Here is a 16,889-nt window from a genome sequence, read left to right as displayed (position 1 = left end):
ATTCATTTAATGAATTGTCCCAGCATGTCAGCACATGAGATAGAATACATTGGGTGAGGCTGCTAGGACACCAATTCTATCAACATTAAATCTGATAAAGCATATATAGAAATAATTTACACACAAAAGACAGGGAGAGCAGAGAACATTACCTGGCTTCTACTCCGGGCCTCGTAGGTGGCTTTCCTGGTGGTGGTCGAGGCAAGAACTGAGACGAAGCCGAACTACTGACCTGATCAGTGCTCACCCAGGAAACTGGCCTTGGGATCTTACTCTTTCTAGACTGAGAGGTGAGGGGTGACAGAAGGCTGTCTTCCGCTGACCTGCTCAAGTGAGAGTCCACTGCCAGTCTGGAGAAGGGAGTGAAGACTTCCTCCTCAGAGAAGGGAACAGGAACAGTGGCGAGTTTCTCCTCCAGCAACTTATCAGAGGCACTTGAGAGGTCACCCAGAAAAGACTTGAATTGCCTTTTCTCCACCAGAAGTTTGACGAGGTCTGGCTGATAAGCTTTCTTCTGGAGGAGCTTTTCTTTTGCAGACACTACAGAGGATGATTCAAATGTTGAGTCTATTTCTTGTGCTAAAATAGGGATTCGGCTATGTCTAGTTATAAAAGATGACCTAACCACATCCTTCCGGGGTGGGGGACCATGCTCATTCTCATTCTCAGAAACACAATGATACAGTTCACCATTTCTAGGGGCAATTTTCTCTTTCTTACCCTCGGGGTGCAAAAAAGTAGCCAGGTCCCCCTGGTGCGCAGGCAAATCCTCACTCTTGATGTCCCGATCCTTCAACAGCTTGCACGTGTGCACTGCTGCCACCTGGCCTATCTGTCCTTCAGCGTGCGGGTCAATGCCTCCAGGAGAAACTGCTGAAGTTCCAGTTGCCAGCAGCTTCATTATTTCATGATTTTTGTCTTGATTTGGCACCACACTAAAAGTCTGTGTCTTTGTCACATCAAGAGGTTCAGTAGTAGCTGAATGATCCCTCTCCCCAGTTGCCAAATCCCCTAGGAAAGTGATCTCAACACACTGTTGAGCTTTACTTAACTTTCCCTCTTCATTATCAGACCCTACAAGAATGCTTTTCTCTTCTGTTTCTCCAGGAAGAGTCTCGGACTCTTTCCCAACCAGTCTATTATGGTCAGAGAGGTCTTTTGGTCCCAGGTCTTGAGATCTGTCGCTGTCTCTAGCATTGGGTAGCATGTCATTAGTAATGTGATCTATCTGAAGTCCCAAATCTGTTCTGCTTCCACCACTGGGAGCTTCACCCTCTGTCACAGCCAAGCCAGAGAAGTTCTCCCTCGGGGAATAGAGTTCCACAGATGGCTCCATAGGCTGCAGGTCTTTTTTCTCTGGTTGCTGACCATAGTGAAAACTTCCTGAAGTTGATTGTGTTGATGCTACAGAAGGTCTAGGAATTGTAATCTGGAGAAAAAAGCTAAGATGTAAATCTGAAATATCAATCAAGATGTGATTTGAGACTTGTAATTTCAATTTTTTTGGGGGGGGGTCAGTTGTGGGACTTGAACTCAGGGCCTGGACACTGCCTCTGAGCTTGTTTTGTTCAAAGCTAGCATTCTACCACTCTGAGACACAGCTCCATTTCTGGTTTTCTGGCGTTTTGTTTTGGTTGTTGTTGTCTGAGATAAGAGTCTCACAGACTTTTCCTTTCTGGACCGACTTTGAACTGGTGATCCTCAGATCTCAGCCTCCTGAGTAGCTAGGATTAAAGGTGTGAGCCACTAGCACAAGGCTTCTAATTTCAATTTCAAAGAACACAGATGCAAGGCACTGGTGGCTCATGCCTTAATCCTAGCTACTCAGGAGGTTGAGATCTGAGGATCACAGTTCAAAGTCAGCTCAGGCAGAAAGTCCCTGTGAGATTCTTATCTCTAATTAACCAGTCAAAAACTGGAAGTGGCGCTGTAGCTCAAGTGGTAGAACACTTGCCTTGAGCACAAAGAAGCTCAAGGACAATGCCCAGGCCCTGAGTTTAAGCCCCACACCCAACAACAACAATAACAAAAAGAACACAGATGTTGATCAGATCTGCCTAACTCATAGTAAAAATGATCCATTCTGAATAAAGATAATGGTCCTCGAGCTCCCTTACTAAGGGACTGTGCGAAACGCTGGCCTCCCTCTTGGTTTCCAGCTCTTTCCTTTATTTAGCATGTTCTAAGCCCTGGAAGACTGATTTCAACAGACTGCATCATCCTAGTTCATTGCTTTCTGATTTCTGGTGGGATTTGCCAAATGGGTGGCAATAGAAAAGAACTAGATGGTTGGGAAGAAGGAGAATTACTTTTTGTTTTGTTTTTGTTGCCAGTCCTGGGGCGTGGACTCAGGGCCTGAGCACTGTCCCTGGCTTCTGTTTGCTCAAGGCTAGCACTCTACCTCTTGAGCCACAGCGCCACTTCTGGCTTTTTTTCCTATATATGTGGTGCTGAGGAATTGAACCCAGGGCTTCATGTATAAAGGCGAGAACTTTACCACTAGGCCATATTCCCAGCCGGAGAATTACTTTTGAAGACTCCAACATGGCAATGATAATAAAAGAAGATACGAACTTACAGCAAATGCCAAATTAACATACATTAAAAATAAACCAAAACTAAACCAGGCCTAGGGACCAGTGTCTGTAATCCAGTAGATGAGGAGGCAGAAGAATCACAAGTTCCAAGTCATTCCTGGAACAGTCAGTAAGACCCTCTCTCAAAAATAAAACACAGGGCTGGGAATGTAGAGCACTTGCCTAGCATGCATGAAGCCCTGGGTTCAATTCCTCACCACCACATACACAGAAAAAAAAAAAGAGCCACAAGTGGTACTGGTAGAATGGTAGAGCACTAGCCTTGAGCAAAAGAGCTCAGGGACGGCACACAGGCCCAGAGTTCAAGCCCCAGGATCAACAAATGAAAAATTAATAAAATACAGCCAGGTGCTGGTGGCTGATGCTAGAGACTGAAATCCGAGGATCACAGTTCAGTCACCCCACTGTGAGACTCTTTATTTCCAAATAACTAGCAAAAAGCCAGACATGGAGAGCTCAAGTGGTAGAGTGCCAGCCTTGAGCACAAAAGCTCAGGAACAGCACCCAGGCCCTGAGTTCAAGCCCCAGGACCAGCAAAATAAACAAAAACAACAAAAGAGGGAAAAACTGGGAGAGAGCAAGGGAAGGGGTGACGTCCAAAAAGAAATGTGTCCTTTACCTGACTTATGGAACTGTAACCTCTCTGTATATCACCATTATAACAACAGTAAAATACTTTTAAAAAATACAACAAAACCCCCAGTATTCTTCAGTGGTAATATGTAAATATTACCTCCCACTGCTCACTCCAAATGCTGAAGATACCGTTACATCGTTTTTCAGCCCATATGGAGGGTAGGGAGGAGGGGCGTACAGGGAAAGACAGGGAGAGCCCCAAGTCTCAAGACTTAAGTACATAAAATATATGAGCTCCTTTTTCTCCTCCCATAGGCTCACTTGGGTTTGCAACTATGAAAACTTGCAGTACTAACATGTTTTACTAGTACTGAGAACCATAAGGGAGCCACAATCGAGGGTGGATTTCTCCCCTTCCCCTTCCTCTTCCCATTTGCCAAATTAGGCCTCTAATACAGGAGCTTAGCAAATCAATGACCAATCATTTCTTTAAGGCACCATGAGTAGAAGACAGAGAATAAGAGATCAGTCTTACCGCTGTGAGGGGGCCTTCTGCCTGCGCCTCCATGGGGCTTGTGGGTGTCACTGCAATGAACTGGCCAGCTCCGGGCTGGAGGTCTAGCCTCTCTGTGTATGGTTCTGAAGCGGCAGGGCAATCCACAGAAAGCGCTAAGACAACACCTGAGGTTTCCTTCCTTAAAAGATTATTTTCTGCCCAAGGACCTCCTTGGAGCTTTTCTTCTTGGGGTGTTTCCTCCAGAACCTGAAGCACTTCAGGCTCCTCATCAGAAGGGCTTCCAGTTGTTTTATGGCCTAAAGCCTCATTTGTCCTGAAGTCCTGAAGGTCTTGTTCCTTGTCCACAATCACCCACTCTTTGGAATCAACCTCCTGCTTGCAAGAGCTCAGGTTGACAGCTATAAATCCATTGCTGCCGCCTCCGTCCCCCTGCTCGGGGGTGTTGGCCGAGGCGGGCTTTGAGGCATCGGGAAGGTACTCTTCATCGTAGTGCCAGACGTGGTCAGCACGGGGCACAGCGGAGACACAGGGCTTGTGAAGCAGCGCTGGGGGAAGGGATTCCTTCCCCGCACTGGAATCCTTCTGCATTTTCTCCAGGCTTGAGGAAACAGAGAGAAGTTATTTTATTGTCCTTAGGAAACATTTATTCCATAACCTATCATCTACAAGCTCTAGTGATAACTACTAGACATACAAAGATAAAATTTACAGAGTACAAACAAAAGCGTAAAGCAAGTTGCACAGGACTAAAATATTTAGCCTGCCACAGTCCCGCTTTGGAAGATGGAGGCCAGCTCATTTCTCAGCATGGTACACTATGTAACTCCTTTTGTGAGTTAAGTTAGTTCTCTGCCAAACTCAGCTTTTCCCCCTTTTGCACTCCCATCTTAATGGAAATTCCAAATGTCCATTCTTAGAATGATATCAAGATGTAAACATGCTTATGTCTTATAGCTATTAGAAAGAATGAACTACCATGTGTGGAGGAATGTACAACAGGAAGGAAGCCAGGCCAGGTGTGGTCACAAGTGGCTAAACTGTCTTGGGACACTGTACCTACCATGACAGTCAAACCTATGGTCCTCCACTGTCATCAGAAGCCACTAGAAATACACCATGGAAGACTATGACTACTATAAAGGAGCATGAGTCTTCTATAATTCACAAACATACTGCAAGTTCTTCTTGAAGTTCCATTTCTATCTTCTGTTACCAGCATTTGTTATGTGTTACTAACATTTGTTTCAGGGAAGATGTACTCCATTGACTAAAAGCTACAAATGGTCATTGGAGTATTTATGCATAGGTCTCTCGCATGAGGAACCTGCTGCTGTGTATTTCCCTGCTGCACCTTCCTGATAAACTCCTCACTAAATTGAAAAGCCTTTTGTGTATGGGTTACTTTTCTCTCCATGTAGTCCCTTACTTTCTGCCTAATGCTATTCTTATCATGCCTTCTCAAACTCTACAACATTGTTTAGAAGAGATCACCTTACAAATAAAGTCACTGCAAAAATTCTTTTGCACTATACCTAGCATTGCAGAGTTAGCAACTCTACAGCCAAAAGCTATGTAGTGATATCAGATGGTATCATAATGAGGATAACTAAAACGGAGGATAACTGGAAGCATGAAACACAAAATATGAGAGCTTAATGAAGTCTACATTACAAAAGTGCAAGAACTTATTTGGAAGACTTTTATAGTAGGAGTGACAAATATAATAATGTTAGAACCTTTTAAAAAGAAAGACTACTTCATACCAGGTTTCAAGAAACTTGTCAGTGTCTGGCTTTGGCTCTAGTGTCAGGCGTTTCTCCAGCTCAAAGCTGTGGATGGAACGTAACTTTCGTACCAATGGAACATCCCTGTCTGGCTGAGTAATCTCGGATCGTACACGAATTGGTGAACCAAGGCTTGGCGCATTGAGAACGCCATTTGCGTGTCCATGGCTGTTCTCATCTTCAGTCGCAGCCTAGAAGAATACAAAATGAAACTAGAGGGGAAAAAACATTCCAGGTAGCAGACATGCAAGAAATCACTGAAGACTTTCAGAATAACAGAAACAAAGAATTTGATGTCTTTTCAGAGGATTAGGTATTCTAATTACATAGAAGACATTGTCAAAAAAATCACTACAAGAAGAAAAATATTAAAATGACATTAAGAGATGTGAAAAAGACAGGCCAGGCATGGTGGCTGATAATGCTACTGCTAGCTACTCAGGAGCTGGAGATTGGGAAGATTGTGTTTCAAGGTCATCCTCAGTAAAAAGTTTTTGAGACTCCATTTCAACACTAAAAAGCTGTATGTGGTGGTGTGTTCCGGTCATCCCAGCTAACCAAAAAGCACAAATAGGAGATTTGTGGTCCAGGCTGACCTGGACAAAAAAATCCTATTCAAAAAAATAACAAGGGCTGGGAATGTGGCTTACCAGTGGAGTGCTTGCCTAGCATACATGAAGCCCTGGGTTCGATTCCTCAGCACCACATCTACAGAAAAAGCTGAAAGTGGTGCTGTGGATCAAGTGGTAGGGTGCTAGCCTTGAGCAAAAAGAATCCAGGGACAGTGCTCAGGCCCTGAGCTCAAGCCCCAGGACTGGCAAAAAATAAAATAAAATAAAATAATAACAAAAGCAAAAAGGGCTGGGAGTGTGGTTCAAATGTCAGTGTTTGTACAGGAAAATGTTTCTATTGCTGGGGGGGATACACAATGAAGCATCATGTTTACAATCTATTCACAGATGCTCTGGCAAAAGGAAATATGCAATATTGTATATGCATGCATTCAGCTGAATTATCTACTTGTTTTGTTTGTTTTCAGTCCTGGAGACTGAACTGAGGGACTGCTTGCTAAGGCGAGCCGGCGAGCCCTCTAGCTTGAGCCATGCCCCCAGCCCCCAAAAGGACATTTTTATTTAGTTCTACCTAAGTAAGTGGCCAGTGTTAATGGTCGGCATGGCTCAGTAAAGGCATATTTAAAATAAGTACCAATACAATGTACTATCTACTTTACACTCAAAATTGAGAATCATATACTTTGCTGTAACAGTAGGAGAAAATAAGGACATGGAAACATATTACTTCAGATCCAAGAAATACACACCTTGCAAATTCCAAGCTTTATCTTATTCTTGTTGGCATCCATCTCCTCCCAGACATCCTTCTCCTGGGGACGAGGGTGGCCAGGAGATCCAGGCAGTTTATCTGGTGATACACCAACAGGGATACCATTCTCCCCATCGCTAAGCTGTTCATCGGGAAATACCTCATCTGTATTTTCCCGAAGCAAGTCTCCAGGGATGGGAGTGGCATTGGCAATTCTAAAATGGCAGAAGAAAAACAACAAACCACAGAACACTAAAAGACGAGAATCAAAAATTACTATGAAACTACCCTATATTTCATTTCTTTCTAGGTTTAAGGGAAGTCTCTCTCTCTCACTCTCTCTCTACATACATACATACGTACATACATACATACATACATACATACATACATTGCCAGTCCTGGGGCTTGAACTCAGGGTTTTTCCAGTGTCCCCAAGCTTTTTTGTGAAAGGCTAGTACTCTATTCACTTGAGCCACAGCTCTACTTCTGGCTTTTTGCTAGTTATTTGGAGATAAGAATCTCATCTTTCCTGCTCTAGCTGGCTCTGAACTACAATTCTCAAGCTCTCAGCCAGCTGAGTAGCTAAGATTTATAGGTACAGCTAAGGATTCATGGGATTTGTATGTGAACCACCAGTGGCTGGGGCAAGAGGTATTTCTGTTAAACTTTTTTTGAAAAGGTACAGGTCATGCCAATTCTACAATAAAAATTCTAGTAAATTTTGAGAATTTAGAATTTAACATTTTTAAATTCTAATTCTAACACAATAACTCAATGGTTTAATGGTCACTTTGGAAGTCAGGCACGCCTGGTCTATTTTCTAAGATGTTTCCATCAACTGTAGTGAAGATTACAGGTGTAAGCCTCCAGCAAGAAAGCCAAGGAAGGGCTGGGAATGTGGCTTAGCAGTAGAGCGCTTGCTTTGCATTCACAAAGCCCTGGGTTCGATTCCTCAGCACCACATAAACAGAAAAAGCCAGTAGTGGCACTGTGGCTCAAGGGGTAGAGTGCTAGCCTTGAGAAAAAAGGAGCCAGGGACAGTGCTCAGGCCCTGAGTTCAAGGCCCAGGACTGACTGGCAAAAAAAAGAAAGAAAGCCAAGGAAGAGCATGGGGCCTTGAGTTCAAGCCCTAGTAACAATGCACACGCACACACTCACACACACACTCCCCCCCCCCGCCCCAATACACAAAGGCCTGAACAAAAAGGGCAGCACTGAGTGCAGAGTGTAGGACATACCCAATGGCAGCAGGGGTCAAGCGGGTGTGCAACTGAGGAGTGGTAGAAGTGGTAGTGGTGGTTAGGGAGCCATCGGTTCCAGTCTTCTCCCAGTCAAAAGGATCACTCTCAATTACGCCAAAGGTCTTGATGCTGTTGTCAAACACGGATGTAAGAAGCTAAACCACAAAGAAAAGTAAGCATAGTCATTTTCCTCTACAAGACAAAGCACTGAAGACTCATTTAAAAAAGTGTAGTAATCTTTTCTTTAAAACTAGAAGTGGCTGGAGCTGGGGATATGGCCTAGTGGCAAGAGTGCTTGCCTCGTATACATGAGGCCCTGGGTTCAATTCCCCAGCACCACATATACAGAAAAATAACGGCCAGAAGTGGCGCTGTGGCTCAAGTGGCAGAGTGCTAGCCTTGAGCAAAAGGAAGCCAGGGACAGTGCTCAGGCCCTGAGTCCAAAGCCAGGACTGGCAAAAAAACAAACAAACAAACATTAAAAATGTTATCATGACTGGCCAATAATAATAATAATTTTGTTTTTAAATTCCTAATGTCACACTTCCTACATTTTTGCAAAAGAGCCTTCACAAAGCAGCTTGATGTTCTTGCCCATGTGCAACGTTTTTAATTGATGATTATGCTTTCATTCTTTCTTTATTTGTTGAACTCTGTTCATATCCAACCCTCTGGGATTCATCTTACACAGTTCCTGCCCTAGATGTGAAGTCAGCACTTCTTTATTGGAAGATTTTTCACTCATTTATTTGAGACTTTTTGAAAAATAGACTAGTCTGAGCTGGGAGCTGTTAGCTCATGCCTATATAATCCTAGCTACTCAGCAAGCTGAGATAAGAGGATCATGGTTCAGAGTCTGCTGGGAAAGGAAATGTTGTAAGATTCTTATCTCCAATTAACTAGCAAAAATCCAGAAGTGGAGTTGCAGCTTGAATGGTAGAGCACCAGCCTTTGAGTGAAAAAGCCATGCGAGAATACAAAGCCCTGAGTTTGAGCTCCAGTACCACAGTACCTGAATGCACGCGCACACACACACACGATTAGTTTGGTCATTGTGTGGAAAACAGATGTCACAAATAGGAAGGGGAAGAAGGCGCTGAGCACCAGCTTACGATCAGAGAGAAGGCTTCTGTTAGTTGAATCAGTAATGGTCAAAATAGAGGTGGTAAGAAGTGGGGGGACGCTGGGCGCTGGTGGCTCACGCCTGTAATCCTAGCTACTCAGGAGGCTGCGGCCTGAGGATTGAAGACTTAAAACCACCAGCTAACCAGCAAAAAGCTGGAAATGGAGCTGTGACTCAAGAGGTAAAATGTCATCTTTGAAATGCTAAACCAAGAGCCCAAGACCCTGAGTTGTTCAAGCTCCAGTGCCAGCACACTCAAAAGTTATTCAAGGCCTGGGAATGTGGCTTAGCGGTAGAGTGCTTGCCTAGCATGCATGAGGCCCTGGGTTCAATTCCTCAGTACCATATAAAAAAAAAAAAAAAGCTAGAAGTGGTGTAATAGCTCAAGTGGTAGAACACTATCCTTGAGCAAAATAAGGTTAGGGACAGTGTCTAGGCCCAGGGTTCAAGCCCTAGAACTGACAAAAAAAAAAAAAGGTATTCAAGATACAGAAAAGATAATCTAAATGAAGTATTATGTCTAGATATTAAGAACCTGAATAATTCGGATTTTCAATTTTCGGGAATTTCTAAATTTTATGACTTTTTTTTTTTTTTTGGCAGTACTAGGGTTTGAAGTTAGGGCCTCACACTTGCTAGGAAAGCATTCTACCACTTGCGTCATGATCCTAGCTCTCATATATTATTTTAGTAGAAAATATTTAATCAACAAAAAAAACATTATCTGAGTAAAATTTGACTATATTCCTAACTATATGTAGTCCACAAAGATGATCCATGCTAGTTCTACCACTGAGGACACTTACTTGTTATACAACAAATAGTCTGACATAAGCTCAATGCCCTGGGGAAACACTGCTCTTTTTTTTTTTTAATTAATTAATTTATTTTTGCCAGTCCTGGGGCTTGGACTCAGGGCCTGAGCACTGCCCTTGGCTTCTTTTTGCTCAAAGCTAGCACTCACTCTGCCACTTGAGCCACAGCGCCACTTCTGGCCGTTTTCTGTATATGTGGTGCTGGGGAATGGAACCCAGGGCTTCATGTATACGAGGCAAGCACTCTTGCCACTAGGCCATATTCCCAGCGCAACACTGCTCTTTTATCCCTAGCACAGAATGCTATCAAAAGCTATATCATATTTGCCTTCCCAGGAAATCCACATGCCCTTTCAAAGAGAATAGAGACAAGGTTCTGGCATTTCCAAAACCCAGAGTCATTTGTAATATGATACAAAGAACACTGAGAATTTTGATTTCCCAATTCTCAGTTAATAAATGGTAAATTAATGGATCAATAAAGCACTTAACCAAGAGAGCACAATAGCAATGCTGCCTTGGCATATTCAAAGAGATTATTTACTGCAAAAGAAACGGCTCCACTTCAATGATAAGAAGATGCAACAGAGGGAAAGAAATGCAGGTTTCTTTATTGCTCTGCTCATTCAAGGAGATTTTAGCAAAATTCACAGAGGAAAAAAAAATTGTACTGTACCCATTCTCTAGAGACTAAAACCATGAAACGACAGAAACAAACCGAATGAAGAGAAGGGTGAGGAGTTTGCAGAGCTTCGGCTGTTTCCCCCTTTCTGTCGGGACAGTGGAGCCATGCAGCAAGGTCGGCATGCTCAGTCATGCCGGGCCGGAGGTGCGAGGGAGCGCACTGCTCATGCAGCTGACAGTCACGCTCGCTGACACCAATGTCTTTCTTTCCCTGCAGGTGCTCAAGCAGCCCAAACGTAACTTGCCCAGCAATGTAGGGCTTCTCAAGGCCTACTAACAAAGTCAGCTTTTAAATAAAACTGTCTTGTAGGCCAAGGCAATATAACAGACATTAAAATGTCATTTCATATACAAGTAACATAGAATAGAATTATCTTCAAGAATGACAAGAAGTGAGGTAATTAATTATAAGCAGGACCAGTATCACCCAAGTACATATACAACTGCTTACATTTACATACCATCTTTTAACTTACATATCATGCTCACAAGGACCTCACTGAAATCTCAATACTGGGCTGGGAGGTAGCTCAGTGGCAAAGTGTGTGCCTCACAAGTGCAACGTCCTGGGTTTGACCCCCGGTACCAACAAAAGAGACAGAAAACAAACCCCCAAAATACTATATATTATATGTCCTAAAAAAACTTAAGAAAAATGAAATCTCAATACTACAAGGTAGGTATTTCACCATCTCACAGACTATAAACTGAGGTTTAGAAAGGTCATACTAAAGGTATATAGCAAACCATCAATTTAAACAGGTCTTTCAAGTGTGTGCTAATTCTGCTAAACAGGAATTATAACCATCTAGTAGGCAAGACAAAAACAACACATAGGAAAAAATAAACAAAAAAAAAACCCAGTTGAAATTATCCTTGAAAGTCCCTTAAAATGTCTCCAAAATACAAAATTCTGCCTTCCTTCTCTCCTTCCTTCCTTCCTTCCTTCCTCTCTTTTTTGTTTATCCATTCACTATTATTTTGTATATGTGTGCACTGGTCCTGGGGCTTGAACTCAGGCCATGAGCGCTATCTCTTAGCTTTTTTGCTCGAGCCACAGCTCCAACTTGCAGATATTTTGGTGGTTAATTGGAGACAAGAATCTCATGGATGTTCCTGCTCAAGCTGGCTTCAAACCCATCATGATCATCAGATCTCAGCTTCTTGAGTCGCTAGGATTATAGGTGTGAGCCACCAGCACCTGGCATCTGGATAAATTTTGACTTGTCTAGTTTCTATAATTATTTCATAACCCAATAAAAACAATGTTTATAAACAATATTTACAATAAGGTATCTGTCTAAGCTTGTAATAATTCTGATATATTCACTTATGGTTCAACAGGCAGACATAGTATTTATGCACTTTTTGTTCTTACATTTCCTAAGACAGCAAAAGTAATTCTAATTTTTTAAGGATTTGTAAAACACACACATTCAAAATGAAAGCTTACTCTGACACACAAATACATATATATGCATATATATGTTGTCTTAGCTCTGAATATACAAAGTTGTAGACCTATCCTTGAATATAGTTAGAGGGGCAGTCATGCTAAATATTCATGTGCTTTTCACCTGTTGCTAGAGAAGATTGGTTCTTTTTTCATTAAGCTGGTTGTCCTACGAAGAATTAAATTTTTTGAAAGAACAGTAATCATAAGCCAATTCAGCAATGAATTTTGAGCTGTAAAGCAAACTGTATTGGAGACTGATGTCAACACTAGTCATAAAACACTGTAGTCACTTATAGCAACACCTCTTCCCAGTTATCTTTCTCTTGTCTGCCTGTTCTCTGCTCTCTCTCTTGTTTATGAAAGATCAGAAAGCAGCAAAGACTAGATTCTTAGAGTCTTATTTTTTGCTTTTCTGTCCTTTCCTGAAGCATAAATTAACCAGACCTTGTCTGGTTAAGTGAAAGAGAAGCGCTTTAAATAATGTCCAAATGGAAAATCGAGCCTAGGAATTTATTAATGTATTTATTCTGAAAAATCCAAAAAGTAGCTAGTAACTATGGTAGTCATTTTTTCAGATTACAAATACAACTAAGAGGCAAGTACAATAAAAAATCTAAGTAAACTCTGTTGATAAAAAAATTATTGGGGCAAGGAATATGGCTTAGTGGTAAAGTACTTGCCTAGCATGCATGAGGCCCTCAGACTCCTTGGTACCACATAAACACAATAAATATATCATTATTCTATTACAATTAAGGTGAATTTTCTATATTTCAGAAAATACATATAAAATGTAAATATTGGACCACATTCTCTGGGCATGATGGTACATGCCTAAAATCGCAGCATTTGAGAGGCTGTGATAGGAATATTGCAAGTTCAAGGCCAGCCTAGGTAATACTGTGAGATCCTGTCTCAAAAACAAACAAAGAAGTAAACAAAAAACTATTCCAAAGCAACTCAAATACAACATATTATATACAAATAAGCTCATTGTGCTGTAGGAATGCTTTGTCTTTTGACTGGACATTTATAAAACTAAAATTTAAACTTTCACTAACGGGCAACAAAGTCTATAAAAATGGTACAATAATACATTATTATTATTAATCTATATGTGTCTACATTTATCTTTTCAGTGCTAGCAATTATTTTGCATTAAGTCCCAACCAAATTCTACCTAAGAATAACACAGTCTTCTGAAACACAGCTTGCTGGAGTGAGGGGATGCACTTTGTGGTAAACCTAGTTGACTCTTAGAAGGCCTCATTAACAGATGCTCTGAGGAAATGATTCACTGACCACAGACAAAATGGAGCCAATATTCATTGACCGCTATCCCATGGCATATTAACACATGATAAACAGCTCTGGACAAGGAACTTTTTCCAGTTGGAAATTTCCCTCAGGTCAAGAAACTAGATACAGAGTCTGCATGACTTGAATTACCAGCAGGTTCTATATACCAGGTGGATCACATTAGGAGCAATAAAATCTGCTTTACAAGAAGCAAACCTAAAACTCTGACGTAAGGTCAGCCCAGGAAAACACACACACACACACACACACACACGTGCACACGCACACACTCACACCTTTCTCATACTCAATTCTACTACATTTCTCTCAGGATGTATTTGAATAATATCATTTTTGTGATCTCCCATACTCAACATACTTAATACATTCTCAAGACTATAACGCATGAAAGCAGAGACTAAGAGAATTAACACACAAAATTCAGAAAAATGCTTGCTTACCTGGTAATCTGGTTTTGTAAAGTAATCCAAAGAGGAGATATGGTCCAGAAAGACGCTGAATTCTGGAGGAAGATGTTTCAGCATGAGCCTATGGTCATACCTCTCCTTAATAGAGCCTACTTGCTCCTTGGAAATAAAGAGAAAAGGAACCCAAATCAATTTATCTTGGCAACTATGCATTGAAAGCCCCTCAGATAGTCTCAAGGGAATGTACTAGGCAATGAGATAGTAGGCAATTAAGTATAAAGCAAGAACTGAGCTCTTTCTAATAGCTTAATGTACAGAGCCTTAAAGAGCCAGAAAACTGTCATGCAAACCCAAAGAATACCAGAGTTCTGTATCAGTGAACAAATGATAAAAACCACCAAAAGAATTTATCTTGAGATTACATTTCTTTTTTTTTTTTTTGCCAGTCCTGGGCCTTGGCCTCAGGGCCTGAGCACTGTCCCTGGCTTCCTTTTGCTCAAGGCTAGCACTCTGCCACTTGAGCCACAGCGCCACTTCTGGCCATTTTCTGTATATGTGGTGCTGTGGAATCGAACCCAGGGCCTCATGTATACGAGGTAAGCTCTCTTGCCACTAGGCCATATCCCCAGCCCCCGAGATTACATTTCTTTATCAATACACGCTGATAGTTTCCTAAACAAAGAACATAGGTGATGAAAACTAAAAGCTATTTGAACCTAGCTGGGGCAGAAAAGTCCCTGAGACTCTTATTTCCAACTAACCACTAAAAATGGTTCAAGTGGTAGAGCACTAGCCTTCAATAAGGAGCTCAGAGACAGCACCCAGGCCCCGAGTTCAAGCCTCAGGACGGGCACCAAAAATAATGTTAAAAAAACAACAACCCGGGCTGGGGATATAGCCTAGTGGCAAGAGTGCCTGCCTCGGATACACGAGGCCCTAGGTTCGATTCCCCAGCACCACATATACAGAAAATGGCCAGAAGCGGCGCTGTGGCTCAAGTGGCAGAGTGCTAGCCTTGAGCAAAAAGAAGCCAGGGACAGTGCTCAGGCCCTGAGTCCAAGGCCCAGGACTGGCCAAAAAAAAAAAAAAAACAACAACCCTAAAAGCTTACTTGACTTACAAAAGAGAAATTAAAAACTAAGGAGAGCTACAAATCTGATCAGTAGTAAAGTTTATACTTACAAATTAAAAATCTACTCTGCATGTACCCAGAAAAAGTCTTAATAGCTCTCTAACACCAATACATATACACATGTTTACATATACAGATATACATGTACACATATTAGCCCTCTAATATCAAAAGCATGTGTGTGTATAAATTTTTTAGAGAAATGGAGGATTGAATTTAGGGCTTTTTGCTTGCTAGGCAGGTGCTTAAACCATTCCCCTAGTAGCCCTTTGCTATTATTATTATTAATAATTTAAGAGACACTTTTTTTGCCCAGGTAAGCCTGAACTATGACCCTCCCATTTTTTTTATTTGAGTAACTAAAATGACAGGCTTGTATGACCATGCTCAGACTGTTTGCTTGTAAAGGGTTCTCATAAACTTTTGCTCTGTTGGCCTCAAATCATAAATCTTTTGATCTCCGCCTCTAAAGTAGCTATGATTATAGGTAAGAGTCACCACACTCAGCTTAGGTTTTAAGTTTCATATGCAAGTACATTTTACTTTTATTTAAATTAAAATGTACATTTTTAACTGATAAAAGCAAAACCATACATGTTAATGAGGTGTTATGTTTCAATATACTAGATACATTGTGTAAGGTTTACTATATATATATATATATTTTTTTTTTTTTTTTTTGGGGGGGGGCCAGTCCTGGGCCTTGGACTCAGGGCCTGAGCACTGTCCCTGGCTTCTCTTTGCTCAAGGCTAGCACTCTGCCACTTGAGCCACAGCGCCACTTCTGGCTGTTTTCTGTATATGTGGTGCTGGGGAATCGAACCCAGGGCCTCATGTATATGAGGCAAGCTCTCTTGCCACCATATCCCCAGCCCCACTATATATATTTTCAACACAAATTCATACTTGTTCTTTCCTGACTAAAACTGACATAGACTGTTTGCAAAACTACCTTGTCCTTTATTTTTCTCCAAGGCAGCTGACCCACCACAAACTCCACCAACATGTAGAATAAGGACCACAGGTCGTCATGTCTTCCCATTTCCTTGGTAAATAAAAACAGAATTCAGTGACATTGTATTACAAGTTCTTGTAAATATATTCAATTGTTAAAGGCCTAGCCATTTTGTTCATTAGGCTTAAAATTTTAATGTATTTCTAGAAAAATTACTGCTTTATCTCCATAGCTACACAGCAATCTGATCAACAGTGAATGTATATTTGTCTGTATACACACAAACATACTTTTTGATATGAAGAATACCAACTAGATGGAGGTGTAGCTCACTAATGATAGAGTTCTTGCCTAGCATGCATGAGACCCTAGGTTTGATGCCCAGCACTGTCTAAAGTACACAAACAGGGCTGGGAATGTGGCTTAGCAGTAGTGCTTGCCTTGCAAGCATGAAGCCCTGGGTTCGATTCCTCAGCACCACATATACAGAAAAAGCCAGAGGTGGAACTGTGGCTCAAATAGTAGAGTGCTAGCCTGAGCAAAAGAAGCTCAGGGGCAGTGTCCCAGCCCTGAGTTCAAGCCCCAGGACTGGCAAAAACAAAACAAAACAACCATTCAGATATACTTACAGCTATAAAAGGGACTGACTCTGCTCCTTGAGCTCTTTTCCCATCTTTGTCCTATATACTGTAAAGTCAACGTGATTTGAGACACTGCATACACATACAGGTGACTCTAGTTTAGATACTTACCCTGTTACGATGAGCATTGATTGATGCATAACGAACTGTCCCTCGAAAGCCTGCCACAGCTCTAGGCTACAACAAAGCCAAGCAAGAATAAACAATTAATTTCAAATACCAACAGTTTCAGTGAATTGAACACATGAGGGAAAGGGAAAGAGTTAAGGGAAAGAACATAAGAGTGCTTGTGGTATCTGAATCAAGACCACCCCT

The 16,889-nt window shown here is 41.7% G+C and overlaps 1 protein-coding gene across 3 annotated transcripts in view; it reads right to left on the bottom strand.

Annotated features, from left to right (window-relative positions):
- Ttbk2 (tau tubulin kinase 2) overlaps positions 1–16,889 on the bottom strand; it is a 49,145-nt gene that overhangs the window by 3,044 nt on the left and 29,212 nt on the right. For 2 of the 3 annotated variants that reach the window (XM_048332879.1, XM_048332877.1), the window contains 8 exons: positions 16,686–16,751; positions 15,931–16,023; positions 13,880–14,005; positions 8,039–8,196; positions 6,796–7,012; positions 5,454–5,665; positions 3,709–4,288; positions 153–1,429 (listed from right to left, as the gene is read on the bottom strand). In XM_048332879.1, the coding sequence (XP_048188836.1) occupies positions 153–1,429; positions 3,709–4,288; positions 5,454–5,665; positions 6,796–7,012; positions 8,039–8,196; positions 13,880–14,005; positions 15,931–16,023; positions 16,686–16,751 (2,729 nt within the window). The remainder of the gene's footprint in view (positions 1–152; positions 1,430–3,708; positions 4,289–5,453; positions 5,666–6,795; positions 7,013–8,038; positions 8,197–13,879; positions 14,006–15,930; positions 16,024–16,685; positions 16,752–16,889) is intronic. The other variant, XM_048332880.1, reaches the window with a different exon arrangement.

This window comes from Perognathus longimembris, chromosome 23 (genome assembly GCF_023159225.1).
Source record: "Perognathus longimembris pacificus isolate PPM17 chromosome 23, ASM2315922v1, whole genome shotgun sequence".
NCBI lineage: Eukaryota > Metazoa > Chordata > Mammalia > Rodentia > Heteromyidae > Perognathus > Perognathus longimembris.
Note: the sequence above shows the minus strand (reverse complement) of the source record. Positions and strands in the feature narration are given on the sequence as shown.